General features: G+C 39.3%; 1 protein-coding gene across 5 annotated transcripts in view; it reads left to right on the plus strand.

Moving 5' to 3' along the window:
- Positions 1-16549, plus strand: part of crocc (ciliary rootlet coiled-coil, rootletin) — a 34709-nt gene that overhangs the window by 3063 nt on the left and 15097 nt on the right. For 3 of the 5 annotated variants that reach the window (XR_004337037.1, XR_004337038.1, XM_032548901.1), the window contains exons 1-18: positions 1581-1848; positions 2002-2128; positions 2591-2733; positions 4229-4420; positions 5112-5195; positions 5274-5365; positions 6800-6965; positions 7942-8048; positions 8191-8397; positions 9934-10024; positions 10111-10197; positions 10999-11211; positions 12183-12382; positions 12454-12636; positions 13976-14120; positions 14192-14338; positions 15505-15735; positions 16260-16453. Coding sequence is in view for 2 of the 5 variants with exons in the window: in XM_032548901.1 (XP_032404792.1) it covers positions 1798-1848; positions 2002-2128; positions 2591-2733; positions 4229-4420; positions 5112-5195; positions 5274-5365; positions 6800-6965; positions 7942-8048; positions 8191-8397; positions 9934-10024; positions 10111-10197; positions 10999-11211; positions 12183-12382; positions 12454-12636; positions 13976-14120; positions 14192-14338; positions 15505-15735; positions 16260-16453 (2660 nt within the window). In the remaining 3 variants the exon portion in view is untranslated. Of the gene's footprint in view, positions 1-1574; positions 1849-2001; positions 2129-2590; positions 2734-4228; positions 4421-5111; positions 5196-5273; positions 5366-6799; positions 6966-7941; positions 8049-8190; positions 8398-9933; positions 10025-10110; positions 10198-10998; positions 11212-12182; positions 12383-12453; positions 12637-13975; positions 14121-14191; positions 14339-15504; positions 15736-16259; positions 16454-16549 lie in introns of those variants that run through there. The other 2 variants (XM_032548902.1, XR_004337039.1) reach the window with 2 other exon arrangements.

Consider the following 16549-nt stretch of genomic DNA (forward strand, 5'->3'; position numbering starts at 1 on the left):
ACACTACCAAAAAGTCTCGCATACTCCAAAAAAGTAGCCACGCACACTCCAAAAAATTACGTTTTGTCTCTCACACACTACCAAAAACTCTCGCATACTCCAAAAAAGTAGCCACGCACACTCCAAAAAATTACGTTTTGTCTCTCACACACTACCAAAAACTCTCGCATACTCCAAAAAATTACATTTTGTCTCTCACACACTACCAAAAACTCTCGCATACTCCAAAAAAGTAGCCACGCACACTCCAAAAAATTACGTTTTGTCTCTCACACACTACCAAAAACTCTCGCATACTCCAAAAAAGTAGCCACGCACACTCCAAAAAATTACGTTTTGTCTCTCACACACTACCAAAAACTCTCGCATACTCAAAAAAATAGCCACGCACACTCAAAATTTACTCACGCACATTCAAAAAATACTCAAATTGCGTATACACACACTACTAAAATGTCACACACACACAAACGTTAACTTTCTCGCTCACATACACTGCTAACAGCTCGCTCACACACAGACGTTTATCTCTCACATACACAAGACTAAAGTTGAACACACACACAGTACTAAGACTCGTTTTATGTATGTGTGAGAGCGAGACTTTTTATGAATGTGTGAGAGCGAGACTCTTTTTGAATGTGTGAGAGTTGTCACGGAAGAGGCGGGGCATAATTTTTGGATCAAACTGCGCATGCGTAGATCCTAAACTATAAGTTTCGATTGTTGACTCACTGTATGTTCTATTACTTAGTATATTTGTGCTTTTAAATATATATAGAACGTTTAACTTTCTTGTAGATTAAATGTGCTATAGAAATAAATGAATCTGATTGATTGATTAAAAATAGCAAAATTGCTGTAGTACAATCTGTCCACTGGGTGCCAGATTGCAGCACTGCGGGCAGTCGTTGAATCGTTTAATGCGCCTGTCAAAGTGCTGGTTGCCTCCGGAGAAGATAGAATGGTGTTTAAAATGGCAGCTGCCTGACCAATTCTCTCTCGTTTCGAATTAGAGTTAGCCATGTTCGGTATAGCAAACTCTTTCTTCTTCGGCACTAGTTGGCGCCGGTTAATAATTCCTGTAATACTGGCACCCAGTGGACAGATTGTACTACAGCAATTTTGCTATTTTTAATCAATCAATCAGATTCATTTTGAGTATTTTTTGAATGTGCGTGAGTAATTTTTGAGTGTGCGTGGCTATTTTTTTGAGTATGCGAGAGTTTTTGGTAGTGTGTGAGAGACAAAACGTAATTTTTTGGAGTGTGCGAGGCTATTTTTTTGGAGTATGCGAGAGTTTTTGGTAGTGTGTGAGGGACAAAACGTAATTTTTTGGAGTGTGCGTGGCTACTTTTTTTGGAGTATGCGAGACTTTTTGGTAGTGTGTGAGAGACAAAACGTAAATTTTGTCCTAAACGGCCCCTCATATGTGAAGACTTTTAATTTCAAGCAGAGAGCGTGGCAACAGTGTAAGAGGAGGAGGAGGAGGAGGAGGAGGAGGAGGAGGAGGAGGAGGAGGAGGAGGAGGAGGAAGAGGGGGGCACTTTAAAACCAGCTAATCCTGCTGTCCTCAATCTGCGTCTCAGAGTCTCTGAGGAGGCGGCAGGACGGACACGCTCCGCTCCTCTGCTGCCAAAAACTTACCAGAAACGTGATCAGATTAAAGCGGGAAACTTTTATCCTTTTTCTGCGCCGGCTGGAAAAGGAGAGAGAACAAGGAGAGCGACCGTCGCTCTGTTTGGGAATTCATTTGGAGTTAATCCTATTTTCCTGGAGGATTTGGAAACAGCGGCGATGAGCGGTGAGGAAAACTCCGACTCCAACAAGCTGGAGTCGGTGATCCAGGTGAGGCCCCCCGGGGGAATCTCACCTCAGCGCTTTCATAATGCGCTGACGGCGAGCTGATGGGGCAAATGAGGGCAAACTCTGTAGCTGTGGTGATCGCATCATCAAAACGTCTAACTTGGCGGTGCCTCTTTGTTTTTCCACCTGAACCAGCGGCTGGAGGAGAGCGTCCTGTCTGAGGAGAAGAGGCTGACCGTCCGGGGCCCGTCACCGGATGCGGCCCCTACATGTCTGCCGGCCAGAGTCCGAGAGATCGTCACCAAGAACCTCAACGATACCGGTGAGTCCTTCCTCATCCTTATGTAGCCTTGAGCTGCAGCAAACTGTTGTTTCGGTTATCGATTAATCTGTTGCTTATTCTGACGATTAATCGCCGCATCCTGCAGATTTAATCCGTTTTTATACAATATTAGGAATAAATTAAAGCGTCTCATCTCAAAGAGCAGGAGCATTAATGGATTCTAATTTCTGCCTGAATTCAACGTCAGTTATCGATTAATCTGTTGCTTATTCTGACAATCGATTAAAAAATCAACACAATCTAGATTTTTCATTTAAGCCCTTTTTATTCAATATTAAAAATAGACTCTATAGACTCTCTATACTCCAGTTAACGATTAATCGATTACTAAACTAGTTGATGATTATTTCAATAAGCGATTCATCGTGATTAATTGAATGAATCGTTTCATCCCTGATGTTGTCCATCTAAAACGGAGCGTTTTGTTTCCTCTGTGAGCAGCCGGGGCCATGTCCTCCGTCATGTCCGTCCAGGAGGAGAACCGGGTTCTGCAGGGAGAGCTGGCCCGGCTGGAGGACCTGCTGGCCCACAGCAGAGCCGACCGGGACGAGCTCGCCATCAAGTACGGCGCCATCAGCGAGAGGGTGAGGACAATAAGCTAAATCTGACTGAAACTGGGACGACGTGAGGCGGGAAAATAAAGAAAATCCTCCAGAAACCCTCCAGGTTTTTGGTCTGGAGCTTTGGGAGGAACGCCTGCCTCTCCCCCGGTTTTTTGTCTTCTCCGCATGTCTTTGTCTCAGATTTGTGGGTCGCCCAGGTGACGGGGGATGGAATGAAGTGGAGTGGAATGTTGCCATAGCGCCTGTCGCCATGGGTGACTGTAAACAGGGGCTTCACAGCAGGGGAGGGATGTGGTGGACTGTTGACTGGATTCAGGTTGAACATTAGCAAAAATCATAAACCTGCTCCAACAGGCAGCTGTAGCAAAGTTAATAAACATGATTTCAGTAAAACGTTTACACGCACTCAACTAAATTTATACTTTATTTTACTTATATTTTTATGACAAAGAAAAAATATATATATTTTCCCCTTTTTTAAATGGTATGACTATAGGAACAGCAAAAACAAAACAAGGTTAACAAAAGTTTACAGAATCAGTCCTTTACATAAAATAAAGTTTAAATTTGGGTACAAATTATGTTTTGGGTAAATTAACTAGTTTTATCTACACAGTAAAATATTACTAAAGGAGTGAGTGAACTGGTGATTGGATGGTTTTCTATTGCTTTTACACTTTCTGTGAAAATATTTATTACCTAAAAATGAACATTTGAAATAACTAGAATCTCATTTTTTTTCATTTTCATTCCTTCACTGTTTAAATTTTTTTTAATACAGAATAATTCTTTAGAGATGAAAAGGAAAAATAAATCTAAACAAAAGATCTCAGGGACGAGTACATTTCCCATCTCTTCCTGATGTTTTCTAATTTGGATTCCTGAAGCCTCATTTAGAGAGTGATTTTTTTTCATCATAAATATAACTTAGATGATATGGTAACACATTTTTCTAGATGATAAATTGTCCCAGAAATGATTGTGATAAGCAATAATATAGTTATTTTGGCACCATTGTCAAGTAACGTATGTAAGATGGCATAAAAATGCAAATTTGCTCTCTCAAAATCAATAAACTTTAGTTTTACAAAGAACACTCCACACTGGAAGTGGACTATATTTTAAAATATAAAGAATGAAAAATAACAACAAAAAACAATAAATTAAAACCACACAAAACAGAAACCATTAATTAAAATGTATTATGAAGTCTCTTTAAACATCACTCTCCTTCAAACATACTAATAATCAGAATGGAAATGATCAAGTTCATTTTTATTTATGATGCGATTAAGTGATTCATTTCATTTGAACCATTATCCCTCCATGTCGTGGAATAATAAAAATCTAGCTATAAATCTGAATTTATTGTAGCTTCTCAAAGGCTCAGATATATACATGCACCCCCACAATATTTGGTCGTATGTAACAAAACGAAGCAGGAAAACACTTTCATCATGTTAGAACCATATTTAAATTAAAATCCATTTTGTTCTTGCCTCTGTCTCTCTTTCAGCTGGAGCAGGCGCTGCGGTTTGAAACCGGGGAGGGCGACCTCGACTCCCCAGAGTCGCGCAGCCTGGCCCAGCAGAACGTGGATCTGCGGCGCCGGCTGGACGAGGAGCAGGCGGCCTACAGGCGTAAACTCACCGCCTACCAGGAGGGCCAGCAGAGGCAGGCGCAGCTGGTGCAGAAGCTGCAGGCGAAGGTGGGCCGGGTCAGACCAGAGCTGGTAGTAACTACGTAGTTACATTTACATGAGTGGCATTTTTCGAAAAACAAACAAAACAAAAAAAAAGGTACTTTTAGGAGTACTTTCGCTACGCTGTACTTTTTACTTTTACTTGAGTAATTTTATTATGAAGTATTTCTACTCTTACTTGAGTACAATTTCTGGATTTTCTACCCACTGAATGAAAAACTAAAATGTTTACAACCAAAAATTCACCAGACACAGACACACACCTGCAGTTTTTATTAGTTTCATTCGTTTTTGAAATTTTATTTTCTTTATTTTCTTATTATTTTCTTATTTGGAAAAGTTTCTTTTGCCTGATTTTGTTATTTTTTGTTACTTATATAAATTATTGTATTTTTAGTTGTTAAAATACAAAAATTTCCACTGAACTTTATATTTTGGTCTGTCTGATGATGTAATTTTAAGATATTAAATGATTGATAACTTGATCAGTTACTCAGACTTTTTACCAAATACTTCTTTTTACTCTTACTTGAATAACTTCTTGAATAAATACTTTTTCTATTATTTGACTAAAAAATATGTTGAAGTATCACTGCTCTTACTTGAGTAAATTTTTTGGGTGCTCTATCCAACTCTCAGTTTAACTGAGCATTTTTTACAGTGAAGCATGATGATGATGATGGTTCTTCTTCCTCAGGTTCTGCAGTACAAAAAGAAATGTGGCGATCTGGAGCAGATGCTCCAGGAGAAATCCTCTGAGCTGGAGAAAGGCACCATGGGGGTGGGTGACATTTCCTACTGAATACCATGAACCTGTTTTCTGTCTGCAGTCGTTTCCTAATTGGATGATTAATTTCAGAGCAACAGCGAAACGTCAAACGGACGACATCAGGAGGACGCGAGCAGCAACCTGGAGGACGCTTTGATCCGACTGGAGGAGGAGCAGCAGAGGTGGAGCGTCACCACTAGCGCTGAAACGATCAATCAGATCAGTCATAACGAATCGATTACTGAAATAATTCTCAAATAATTTAATAATAAATAAAATGTTAATTGGAGTATACAGGCTCAAAAAAGCTGTTTGATGAAATAACAATTCGCTCAGAACATTAAACCAAAAACTGTACATATACTGTATATACATTTTCATTTATTTATTCATTTATTTATTTATTTCAAACAGATTTTTAAAAACAAGAAAATCAAATAAGCAGCAGGACAGAGAAACACCTGCATATATAACCAAGAACAAAATAATTTGTTTACCACGACTTTTCTGTTTGGCGTAGGACGAAGTAAACATTTACTTAATCCCACCTCTTATCTTAATTTAATGAAATATATTACATACCTATTCAATAATTATCAAAAACTTGTAATTAAAATCACATTATAATAGTCATGTGCCTGTTTTGCCTTTTAAAAAAACAACTATTATTTGTTTGCAAATAGGTTCTACCAAAACTTCGCAAGTTGAAAAGTTTTAGCTTCACCTGGTTGAAATTCTGCAAAGAAATCTCTTATTAAGCATCTTTTGCTACCATATTATTAATCAATCCAACAAATGAACAATATTGCAACAAATAATCAACCGTTCACTAAATAATTGCATTTTATAAATATGTAAAATGAATATTTTCTTATTTAGAAAGGAATTTGATTGTTTATTTGTATCTTTATTGCATTTCTTAGTTTACTTAAGTGGTTAAATGAAAAATCTACGAAATTTTCAAATTTCTTTCTCCAATTATCTGACTAGTTCTCAGAAAAATCAACTAATAAAATAACCATCAGCTTCACATAACAATGAATCTCTATTAATACTCAGATATGGATGAGTTAAAGTATAAACAGTTTCTGAGTTAAAACTTCTGCAGTCTTTACCAATTCTGAAGAATTTGGCAATTCTTCATATTCAGCTGTTTTTTTATCTTCAGCAGTATTCATACGTTTTAACTTGTTGTCATATTAGAGCTCTGAAGTATTTTATTGGGACTTTGTGTGAAAAACCAACACAAAGCAGGCCACTGTTGAGAAACGGGAGAAGAAGAAAAGCTGCAGCTGGTTTGTGAATTTCAGAGGTTTGTTAGAGAACCAATGAAGACACAGCAGAAAAGTCAGGCATAAATGTAGAGATGCTGTTTTGTGTTGATCTGCAACAATGAAGATTATTTAACCAATAAAACACAACAGAGGCGTTTATACAGTGTAGCATTAAGGGTTTATCTTGGGTTTTTTCTTACAGCTGAAAGCAGTAGGGAGATTTAACCTTTGATTCACCTTAAGCACGTTTCAAATAAATATATAATTTGCGCTTGGCTCCAGTGCAAAGACATGCAGGTCTGTTGATATCAGTGATGTCTGACCTGCTTGTGGATCCTTCAGGAGCAGCAGCCTGTCTGCGGTGAACGCGATGCTGCGGGAGCAGTTGGAGCAGGCGGGTTTGGCCAACGAGGCTCTGAGCCAGGACATCCGCAGGCTCACCGTGGACTGGACCAAAGCCCGGGAGGAGCTGGAGCAGAAGGAGTCGGACTGGAGGAGAGAGGAGGAGGTGAGAGAGAGAGAGAGGCAGTGAAGCACTGTTTGTTCAAAAGTGATTTACGTCGCAAAAATATGGAGAAACCCGTTATGAACCGAGCCATAAACATTATGTTTTGTCAAAAGCTATCAACAAAATCACCAAGTCAACAAATATATTGATCAGTGATCCAGTTATTATGGTTGAAAAGCAGCTCTAAACAGCTGGGGTTTAGATCTAAAGGCACTCAGTGTTTCAGCTGTTTTGCAGTTTTCTGGAAGTTTGTAGAGGCTGAATGCTTCTTCTCCATGTTTGGTTCTGGTTCTGGGCATGCAGAGCAGAACCAGAACCAGAAGACCTGAGAGGTCTGGGAGGTTGCTACGACAACAGCAGATCTTTAATGCATTGGGGTGCTGAGCTGTTCAGTGATTTGTAAACTAACAGTATTTTATCATTTATCCTCTGAGCTACAGTGTAGGGACTTTAGAACTGGGTGATGTTCTCTAACTTCCTGGTTTTAGTCAGAACGCCAGCAGCAGCGTTCTGGATCAGCTGGAGCTGAGGATTGATTTTTTTAGGCAGACCTGTGAAGACACTGTTGCAGTAATCAATGAGACTAAAGATAAACGCATGGATGAGTTTCCCTAGATCTCCCTGAGACATAACTCTAATCCTGGAGATGTTCTCCAGGTGACAGAAGGCCGACTGTGTAACTGTCTTTATGTGGCTCTGAAGGTTCAGGTCAGAGTCCATCACTACACCCAGATTTCAGGCCTGATCGCTGGTTTAATAATTCAGTCAAACTCATTTTTATACCACATTTCAGCAACAAGGCAGTTCAAAGAACTTTACATCATAAAAACACAAAAATAAAAACAACATACAGTCACCAACTGAGAAACCAGAAACAAACATTACATTTTGTTGAGTACCATCATCAAAATCATCAACACACGTCATTAGTGAGTCGGTGAAGTTGCTGAAACCTTCTCTCTGTTTCTGCCTTCAGTCTTTCCACAGCTACTTCAGCAGCGAACACGGCCGACTGCTGAAGCTGTGGAGACAAGTGGTCGGCTTCAGGAGGCACGTCTGCGAGATGAAGAGCGCCACCGAAAGGTAAAAATAAAACCACAAACTCAACATTTCAGGGTTCTTATGGGTGCTTGAAATCTTTGAAAAGTTTTGAAAGTGACTGATTTCTGTATAAAGTGAATTTTACTGTGGAAAAAGCGTGCGAGCCCTGAACATTTTCTCTCAGAGACTTGTCAGAAATGCGCTCTGAGCTGACCCGGATGTCCCACTCGGCCCGGGTGTCCTGCTCTGGCTTGTCCACGTCAGTGGGCAGTCGGGCGGCGGGAGAAAAGGCTCTGAGGGTTCAGCTGGAGCAGCAGCTGAGGGAGCGAGCGGCGGAGATGATGAGCCTTCAGAGCAGAGCCGATGCAGAGAAAAGTGAGCTCAACGTCAGGTTAGTGAGCCACTATCGGGTCGGCGGTACTTCAAAAAGAGTTGAATGAAGGTGAGGTAAATCGAGCTAGAAGAAATACTCACAATATTGTGGTATTTTATGTATTTTTAAAAAAATGGTTTTCATTGTTTAATTTGTTTTGATGAGGAAATCTGAGTGCAGTGGCTGGGAGGCCTAGCAACACCTTGTTGGTGTCTGGACTGACTGTGATCTGTCACAATATCAAACGACAACTTATTTCAAAAAGAACTACAATATTGAAACACCAAAGTTCTGTCTGCATTTAAGTTCTGCTCTGGTTCTGGACACTATAAGGTCGTATAAAAAACAGGACCAGTGAAGGGGTCACTTTTTCTACTCATAATTAGTCCGTATTCTACTGACAGGTTTCACTGCAGTGCAGTAACTCAGCTGTCAAAATGTTGGGGTTCTGTAAACCTGCAGGCGTAAATTATAAATATTAATTTAATGTAAGAAAACGACCTGTGGATTTCAGGAGATGTTTTGCACTGATAGAACAAAAATATGTGAACAAAACAAAACAAAACATGGCTTAGCAACGTATTTTTTTATCTGAGAAACTTTATGCTCACAAACAACATCTATGGCTGCCTTAAATGGTTTTACTGCCGGTTTTATGTTCATACTTACAAGATCTTTAGGTCTGAAAAATTGCATTTGTTTGCTTAGCAAAGGCACTAAAGCAACTTATAATCACATTTATGGCCAACAATGACGGAATATTTTCATTGTTGGCAGGACAAACTTCAATGCAGTTTTAAGGTTTTGAATACGTTCAGAAATTCTCACACCGCTTTTTGTTGCTCCAGATGTGAAAATAAAAGAATGGATGTTTAGTCAGCATTGTTCTTTCAAACAATGAGAAATGTAGCATGCAGCTGGTGAAATTATAAACGTTCAGACATTTGACGGCACACAGCAAGCAAAGAAGGTTGTTTTTGTCACAAGTTGTGTTTCGATATGTTGTGACTGTTCATGAATTTTAGTGAAACATGGAGGAAAATCTTAGAAGAAAATCAAAAGTCAGCACAGAGAATGCTACAAAGTGTAAATCTCCCTCCTGTTTTATTCTGTGACCTCTTCAATGTGTTGCGTATAGGGCTAAATTCATCTCAATATTATTCAACCAAACAAAAACTAATCAAAATTTTTTTCAAAGGTTTGTCTAAAAAACCTTTTTTTTTTTTTTTATTGAAATAACTCATTTTTTCTCATGGAGAGAAAGGGTTCTTTGCAAAACATAAACTTACGATTCTCAAACTTTTGGTTTTGATGCTCCTTTTTTGGTTGAACTCAAAGCCTTTTGAGGACAAAAATATTTTTTTTCCCAAATAAAATATTCCATTATGAAAAAATATGTCATTACAATAAAAAACGTTTTGACCACAATTTTAATTTTTTTAAAAATTGTGATTAGTTTTTGCTTGATTGAATAATATTGAGACATATTTACTCCCATAGGCTGCGATTTGTTGCTAAAATGACTTAAACGTCTGTTTTTGTCTGAACTCTCAGGTTGTCTGACGTGGTGCGAGAATGTGAGAGGCTGAAGGGACAAATTGTGGAACGAGACGAAGAAATCTCCACTCTGACGAAGAGGCTCGAGGTAAGAGAGCGTCTCTGAGGCTGACACAGCATCCTAAGTTTTCTTATTTTTTACATTTCTGCCTCTTCTTGGTCCTTTTCCTCCAGGAGCAAACTGGCAGCGATGAGCCCGACACGCAGCTGATTAAAGCTCAGTCTGAGATGCTGCTGGAGACGCTGAGAGACATCGCTCAGGTATAAATAAATATGGCTAGGCTTAAAAAAATTATCTAGCATTTTGTCTGAACAGATCTGATTTCTATCAGTTTTGCGTTTTGCTTGCTTTCTTTTCTTAAAAAGAAACTGTAGAAAATAAAGAGTGGCTTTTATATCTAGAGTCGCTTCTGCACAACAGAGTATTAGGGCCAGGTTGTGAGGATTTTTGTTCAAATACAAGAATAAAATCATAATATCAGCATTAAAAAAGTCTTAAATTTATGAGACAAAGTTGTTTTAATGAGATAAAATTTTCTCAGGGTCTTATGAGACGAGTTCAGTCCTTGTCGTTCTTTCTTCAAAACAGACTCAATTATTTGCACAATCATTTTAAAGTCCTGCTACTGATGACAATTTAATATTATATTGTCTCTAAAACTTACATTGGATTATAACTTCACAAGATGCTCAACATTCCTCATTTTAATTTTTGGCTAGTTTTTTGTGCAGGAATTCTCATAGAAATTACAACTTTATTCTGATTCTCATATTATCTAGACTCTTTTATTGTATAACTGTATTCTTGTGATTTTATGGTTTTATTCTCATAATTAAAAGATCTATTTTAGTCCTACCCTAAGATTTTGTCGTAGAGCTGAGCTGAATTCAATGTCTGAATAAATAAATGTTGTAAAACACGCTGGTCAAACAAAATGGCGGCCTCAGGCTTCACTGTGAGCTATGGAAACCCATTGAGATCAAAATATCATCTTCAAAAACCAAAACCACACGCCCTGTAAAACTCACTCTGAATGTTTCCTGCCTCGTCTGGTTCTGCAGAGCGTGTTGTCAGACGGGGAGTCGTCGTCAGAAGCCGACCAGGATCGCTCTGTGGCTCCGCTCCTGGCGCTGATCCGTGACTCCTCTCCTCGACGGTCCTCCTCTCCGTTAAAGATGGCGGCCGCTCCTCCGGCCTCCTCGCCGTCTCCTCTGCCTGACGCTGCTCTGTCCGCTCTCCGCTCAGCAGTCGCAAACAAGACGCTGCAGCTGCAGGTGACAACTTACTGCTAAAGATCCACAGTAAAAAAAAAACAAAACGTTAAAGTTTAATGGATTTTATGCTTTGATGTGAAAGGATCTTGACTACTGGATAAAAGTTATTTTTCATTATTTAAACCTTGTTGATCAAATCTAATTTATTGTCCTGTTGAAGAAAAGCTGAAAAGCTTAAAATTCATTAATCACAATTATTTGACCTAAATAAACAACAAAACCTCTTTAGATTGAGTTCACATAATACATTTATTTTTGTAATAGATTATCTTGACAATTAATCGATTCGTTGGATATAAAAAATGTCTCATTCTGCTGATTTTCCATCAGCAAAATGATGCTAAAAAAATATTATTTTGCTAAATAAGTGGCTTGTTTAGTCATTTAAACTTATTTAAGTGGTTATATAAGTTGTAACCATGTAAGCTTATTTTGTACACGGTTAGAAATACATAAAAAATACAAATAAACAAATATTCAAGTAGTTTTTAAATAAGAAAATAAAATTTATTACAGAAACGTCACATTCCTTTAGTAGCAAAGGAAGCATTTGCAGCTAAAAAGTACTTTTATAATCTAGATGTGAAAAGCTCAGCCCTTTGTCTTTACTTAGCATCAATGCACTGTAGTCGGTTTATTTATTTTAATTAATTGATTAGTAATTGAAGAGCAGACTGTGCTCAATAGGAGATTTTTTTTTGATCATTTGAGCCAGGTGAAGTTAAAACTATTCCACTTCTGGAGTTCTGGTTGAACATATTTACAAACAAAAGTTTTTTTTAATTCTAAAAACAAAATATATACGTCATTTCATACAGTTTTGTCAGTTTTCTTTCAGCAAATTGCCTCTTATGAGTCTGAATACTCCAGTTAGCGATTAATTTATTCCTAAAATTGTTAACAATTATTTCACTAATCGATTCATCGTGATTAATTTATGCCAAGACCTTCATCATTGATCTGGTTCCCAGGACGTCCGCGGCCGTCTGCTCTCTGCCCAGTCGTCCGTCCAGCAGCTTCGAAAGCAGCTTTCAGACTCCGATACGTCCAGACGAGACTCGGAGCAGCGAAACCAAGCGCTGCAGCGAGAAAGAGACGCAGCTCAGAGAGAGAGAGAGACCGCCCAGAAAGAGAAGTACCATCTGAAGCAGGACAGGGACGCGCTGGCCAGGTCAGGGGTCACCATCTCCTCCTCACTGTTTCATCCTGCCGGAGTTTTAACTCCGTGATTCCCGCCTGCAGCGAGAAGGCGAAGCTGGAGCAGAGCGTCCAGGCAGCAGAGAGCAGCGTCCAGATGCTGCAGATGGAACGCGAGAAGCTGCAGCTGGCGCTGCTGGCGGCTCAGCGAGAGCGAGACGGCGAGAAGGAGGAGAAGGAGGCGGCCGCTCAGGAGAGAGACCGGGCCAAAGCCGAGACCCAGAGGATGTAAGCAGGATAATCGAACCTGAACGTTACTAATCCTCACAGTTTTACAGCAGCGAGCGACAAGACGCAGCTGAGAGCTTCAAGCACATTTCCAGACTGGAGCTGCTTCTTTAACTAGTGAAAGAAACACAGTTATGAGCTAATTAGAAAAGTCTAGCAACCGGATTAGGATTAGGGCCACTTTAAGAAAAAGACCCTGACTTTCTGAGGAGTAAATTTCTGCCAAAAAAAGTCAGAAATTTTGACATTAATCTCAAAAATCTTCTTGTAAACTGGAAAATTTTCTGAGCTCGAAAAGTTAAAAATATTCAAGAAAAATTTCATAAATTTCGAGGTTATTTTCACATATTTGCTAGAAAAAAAATTAGAAATTTTCTGAGCTCATAAAGTAGAACAATTTTGACTTTGGGAAATTGTCTGAGTTACAAAAGTGAAAAATCTTCTACTTTTAATGTGTCATATGTCAGTTTTGTTTTTAGCATATAAAAAAATAATCACAAAGCTGCTTCTTCCTAACTATTGGATTTATAAACCAGCACTTTATCCACAGTGAAACCCAGCCCCAAATTTATTTGGTAGATTTGAGTTTAATGGCTGGATTTGCCTGATGGTGCATAAACAATTTAAACAATTCTGATTCTGAGAAAAAAGCCAAAATTCTGAGATTAAAGTCGAAACTTTGGGATTAAAGTCAGAATTATATGATGTTGTAGTAGAGCCATTGTCAATAAATAAAAAAGGAGTAGATTTCTGCCAAAAAACTTCTAGAAAAAAGATGGAAATTTCTGAGTTTGAAAAGTCAAATATTTGGTAGAAAAAACTGAAATTTTTAGATGAATCTGAGAAATGTTCTAGAAAAAATACAAACATTTGCCAGAAAATTCTGAACTTTTGAAATTAATCTCTGAAATTTCTAGAAAACATGGACATTTCTGAGTTCCAAAAGTAAAAAGTGTTTGAAATTTTTGAATTCAATTTTTTTTAAAATTATTTCTAAGTTTCAAAATTTAAAATTTTTTTGAAATCTTTTAGATTCAGAAGTCGGAATGTTTTTTTAAAAATTTTTCTAGAAAATTTCTCAGATTAAACTAAAGACATCAGAATATTTGGCAGAAATTTCCTCCTTTTTTAATAATCTACATTGACCCTGAAATGCCGTCATAAAATCCTGAGATTAAAGTCAGAATTGTTTTTTTCAGTGGCCTTTATCCTCTTACGTACTCAAAGCAGCACTGGTGTCAAAAATTAAAATAAAAATAAAAATTCGCTTTAAAGGATTACCACCCAGTTCTGTTGTTGTCCTAACTGAACTCCATCTTGCGTGTTTTGCTGCGTTCAGACAGAAGCAGCGGGATGTGAGTGAGAGCCGAGCATCGGCTCAGAGAGGAGAGCTGTCCTCAGTGAGGGAGAGCCACCAGCAGGGGGAGGTAGAGAGGCAGCTTCTGCAGCTTGAGAAGGCCCAGCTGTCTGAGGCACTGGCTCGGGTAAGGAAGAAACATCCGTGTAGTAGAATCTCTGCATGTTTGTGTTTTTGACGCGTCTTTTTCCCCCGCAGGCCGAGAGCTGCAGCACGGAGCTGTCACTGCAGCTCAGCAGGCTGCAGTCTGAGGAGGCAGCGCTCAGAGACTCTCTGGCAAAGATGGGCAGCATGAACGAGGCGCTGGCCCAGGACAAGGTGGACCTCAACAACTACATCCTCCAGGTGAGGGCCCGCTGCTGGGCCTTTTAGGGAATACATCATGCTTGAGTATGGAGCCCCCTAGTGGACATGGAGGAAACTTTTCCTTTTGCATTCCCTCGCAATAAATGAGCAAAAACCCTTTGGTCCAGTTCAGTTTGATTTAAACTAACTGCTATATGTATAGATTTATTACCATTCATTGATTTACTGAACAATATGGTTCAAACTAAATTTGGTTGTAATCCTAGAAACAGCTTCCTCTTCTTCATCGCTCCATCCAGCTTCTTCCTCCTAAACTACCGACGACGAATCGCTCAAATCTTCGCTGAAATCAATCACAGCTTCTTCTGTGCATTCAGCCTCAGTTGTTTACGGTTTGACTTACCCTCATGACATCACAAGATGGCGTCGGTGCTCAACCCAGTTACTACAGATGAAAACAGCGACACTCTGCATTTATAGTATTCTGTGAGACATATTTGTTATTAAAAGCTTCTGCGTATCCATGATGAACATGCAGTAGTTCATCTTTTTAAATCATGTCAGTGGTTTTATCGTGACTCTTTAAGTCAAGCAGAAAGAACTGAGCTTTTCACATGTTGATATTAGAAATATTTTTTAGCTGCAGATGCAGTAAATGATCAACGGGTCACTAAAGAAATGCTTCGTTATCACATTTTAAGCAATAAAAGGTTACTTTATTATCTAAAAAAGTATTTGAGTATGTGTTTATTTGTATATTTTAATGCACTTCTAATATTGTGTAAAATAAGCTTAAGTACTTAAAATAAAAATCAGCAGAATGTGATTTTCAACCTTTTTTCAGCAGGAGAATAAATTAGATTCGATCAATGTTTACATAATGAAAAATAATCAATGATCAAGTGTTCACTAAAGGAATTCTTTAATTGGATTTTAGACAATTAAATGTTTACTTTGTCATTTAAAAATGGAACTCAATTATTTATCTGTACTTTTAATATTGTATATAAGGGCTTAAATGGAAAATCTGCAGAATGTGCCAATTTTTCTATCTGATTTATTGTCAGAACAATCAACAGAATAATTGATAACTAAAATAATCGCAGTTCTAGTTTATAACACAACAAGAAGAAGCGGTAAAGTTTGTGTTTATAGTTGGTCTGTCGGTTACCACAGCCCAGTTTCGTTGTTTATTCGTCTCTCAGCTGGAGGAGGAGAAGCGCGTCCTGCTGGCTCAGCGGCGTGAGGCGGAGCAGGAGCGGCTGACCATCAGGGACGAGCTGGTCCGTCTGGAGCAGGACCGGCTGGAGCTGGACGCCGGCCGAGTGGCGCTGCAGCAGGCGCTGCAGGACGCCGAGCAGAGCCGGGCCGGGCCAGAGAGCGAGCTGCAGGGTCTCAGAGCGGAGAGGCTGCGGCTGCAGCAGAAGGTGACCCAGGTACAGAACCGGGTCTGTTATTTATTGGTCCAAACGAGCAGGAACAGAACATCACTCTGTTTACATATTTACCAGGACCAGATTTATATCTGCTTTTCCAGACGTCATTCTCCATCTGAATATCTAAATATGGCTTCGTTTTCTTCCTTTCTTTCCTTCTCTTCTCTTTCCTTTCTTCCTTTTTTCCTCTTATTTCTTTCCTATGTCTGTGTTTATGTCTTTTCTTCCTTTATTTTCTTTGCATCTTTTCGTCCTTTTCTTCCCTACCTTCCTTTGCATCCCATCTTCACTTCCTTTCTATCTTTTCTTTCTTTCCTTCCTTTCATTCTCTTTCTGCTTTTTGCTGGTTCCACATTTAAAGCCTGACAGATGTAGAAATCTCTGCCATATTTTCATGGTCAATTTTAATGTTTTTACTTTGATGTAAAACTCTGAGGATTCTGGAGAAAGTCTGGAAGATGTTCCCGGACCCAGAGGAACTCGTGGCCTTTACTTCCTGGGTTTTTCTCTCTGTTTGTTGGCAGCTTTGTGCCGAGGTCGGTTCTCTGGGCTCTGAGCTGAACCTGGCCCAGGGGGAGGGCCAGAAGAACGAGGCGGCGCTGGAGGAGGCGGGCCGCGGTCGGGCGGAGCTGGCCCGGGACAAAGCGGCTCTGGTGGTCCAGCTGACGGCGTCTGAAAGAGAAAACGCGGCGCTGTCAGAGGAACTGGCTGCTTTCAGGTCACAACTGATCCGTTATCATGTAAAAACCCTGAAGCTGCAGGTTCACCAGCTCCACTTAAATAGATCTATAATTCAGATTTATTATTTAACGTC

The sequence above is a fragment of the Xiphophorus hellerii genome, chromosome 20, assembly GCF_003331165.1.
Source record: "Xiphophorus hellerii strain 12219 chromosome 20, Xiphophorus_hellerii-4.1, whole genome shotgun sequence".
NCBI lineage: Eukaryota > Metazoa > Chordata > Actinopteri > Cyprinodontiformes > Poeciliidae > Xiphophorus > Xiphophorus hellerii.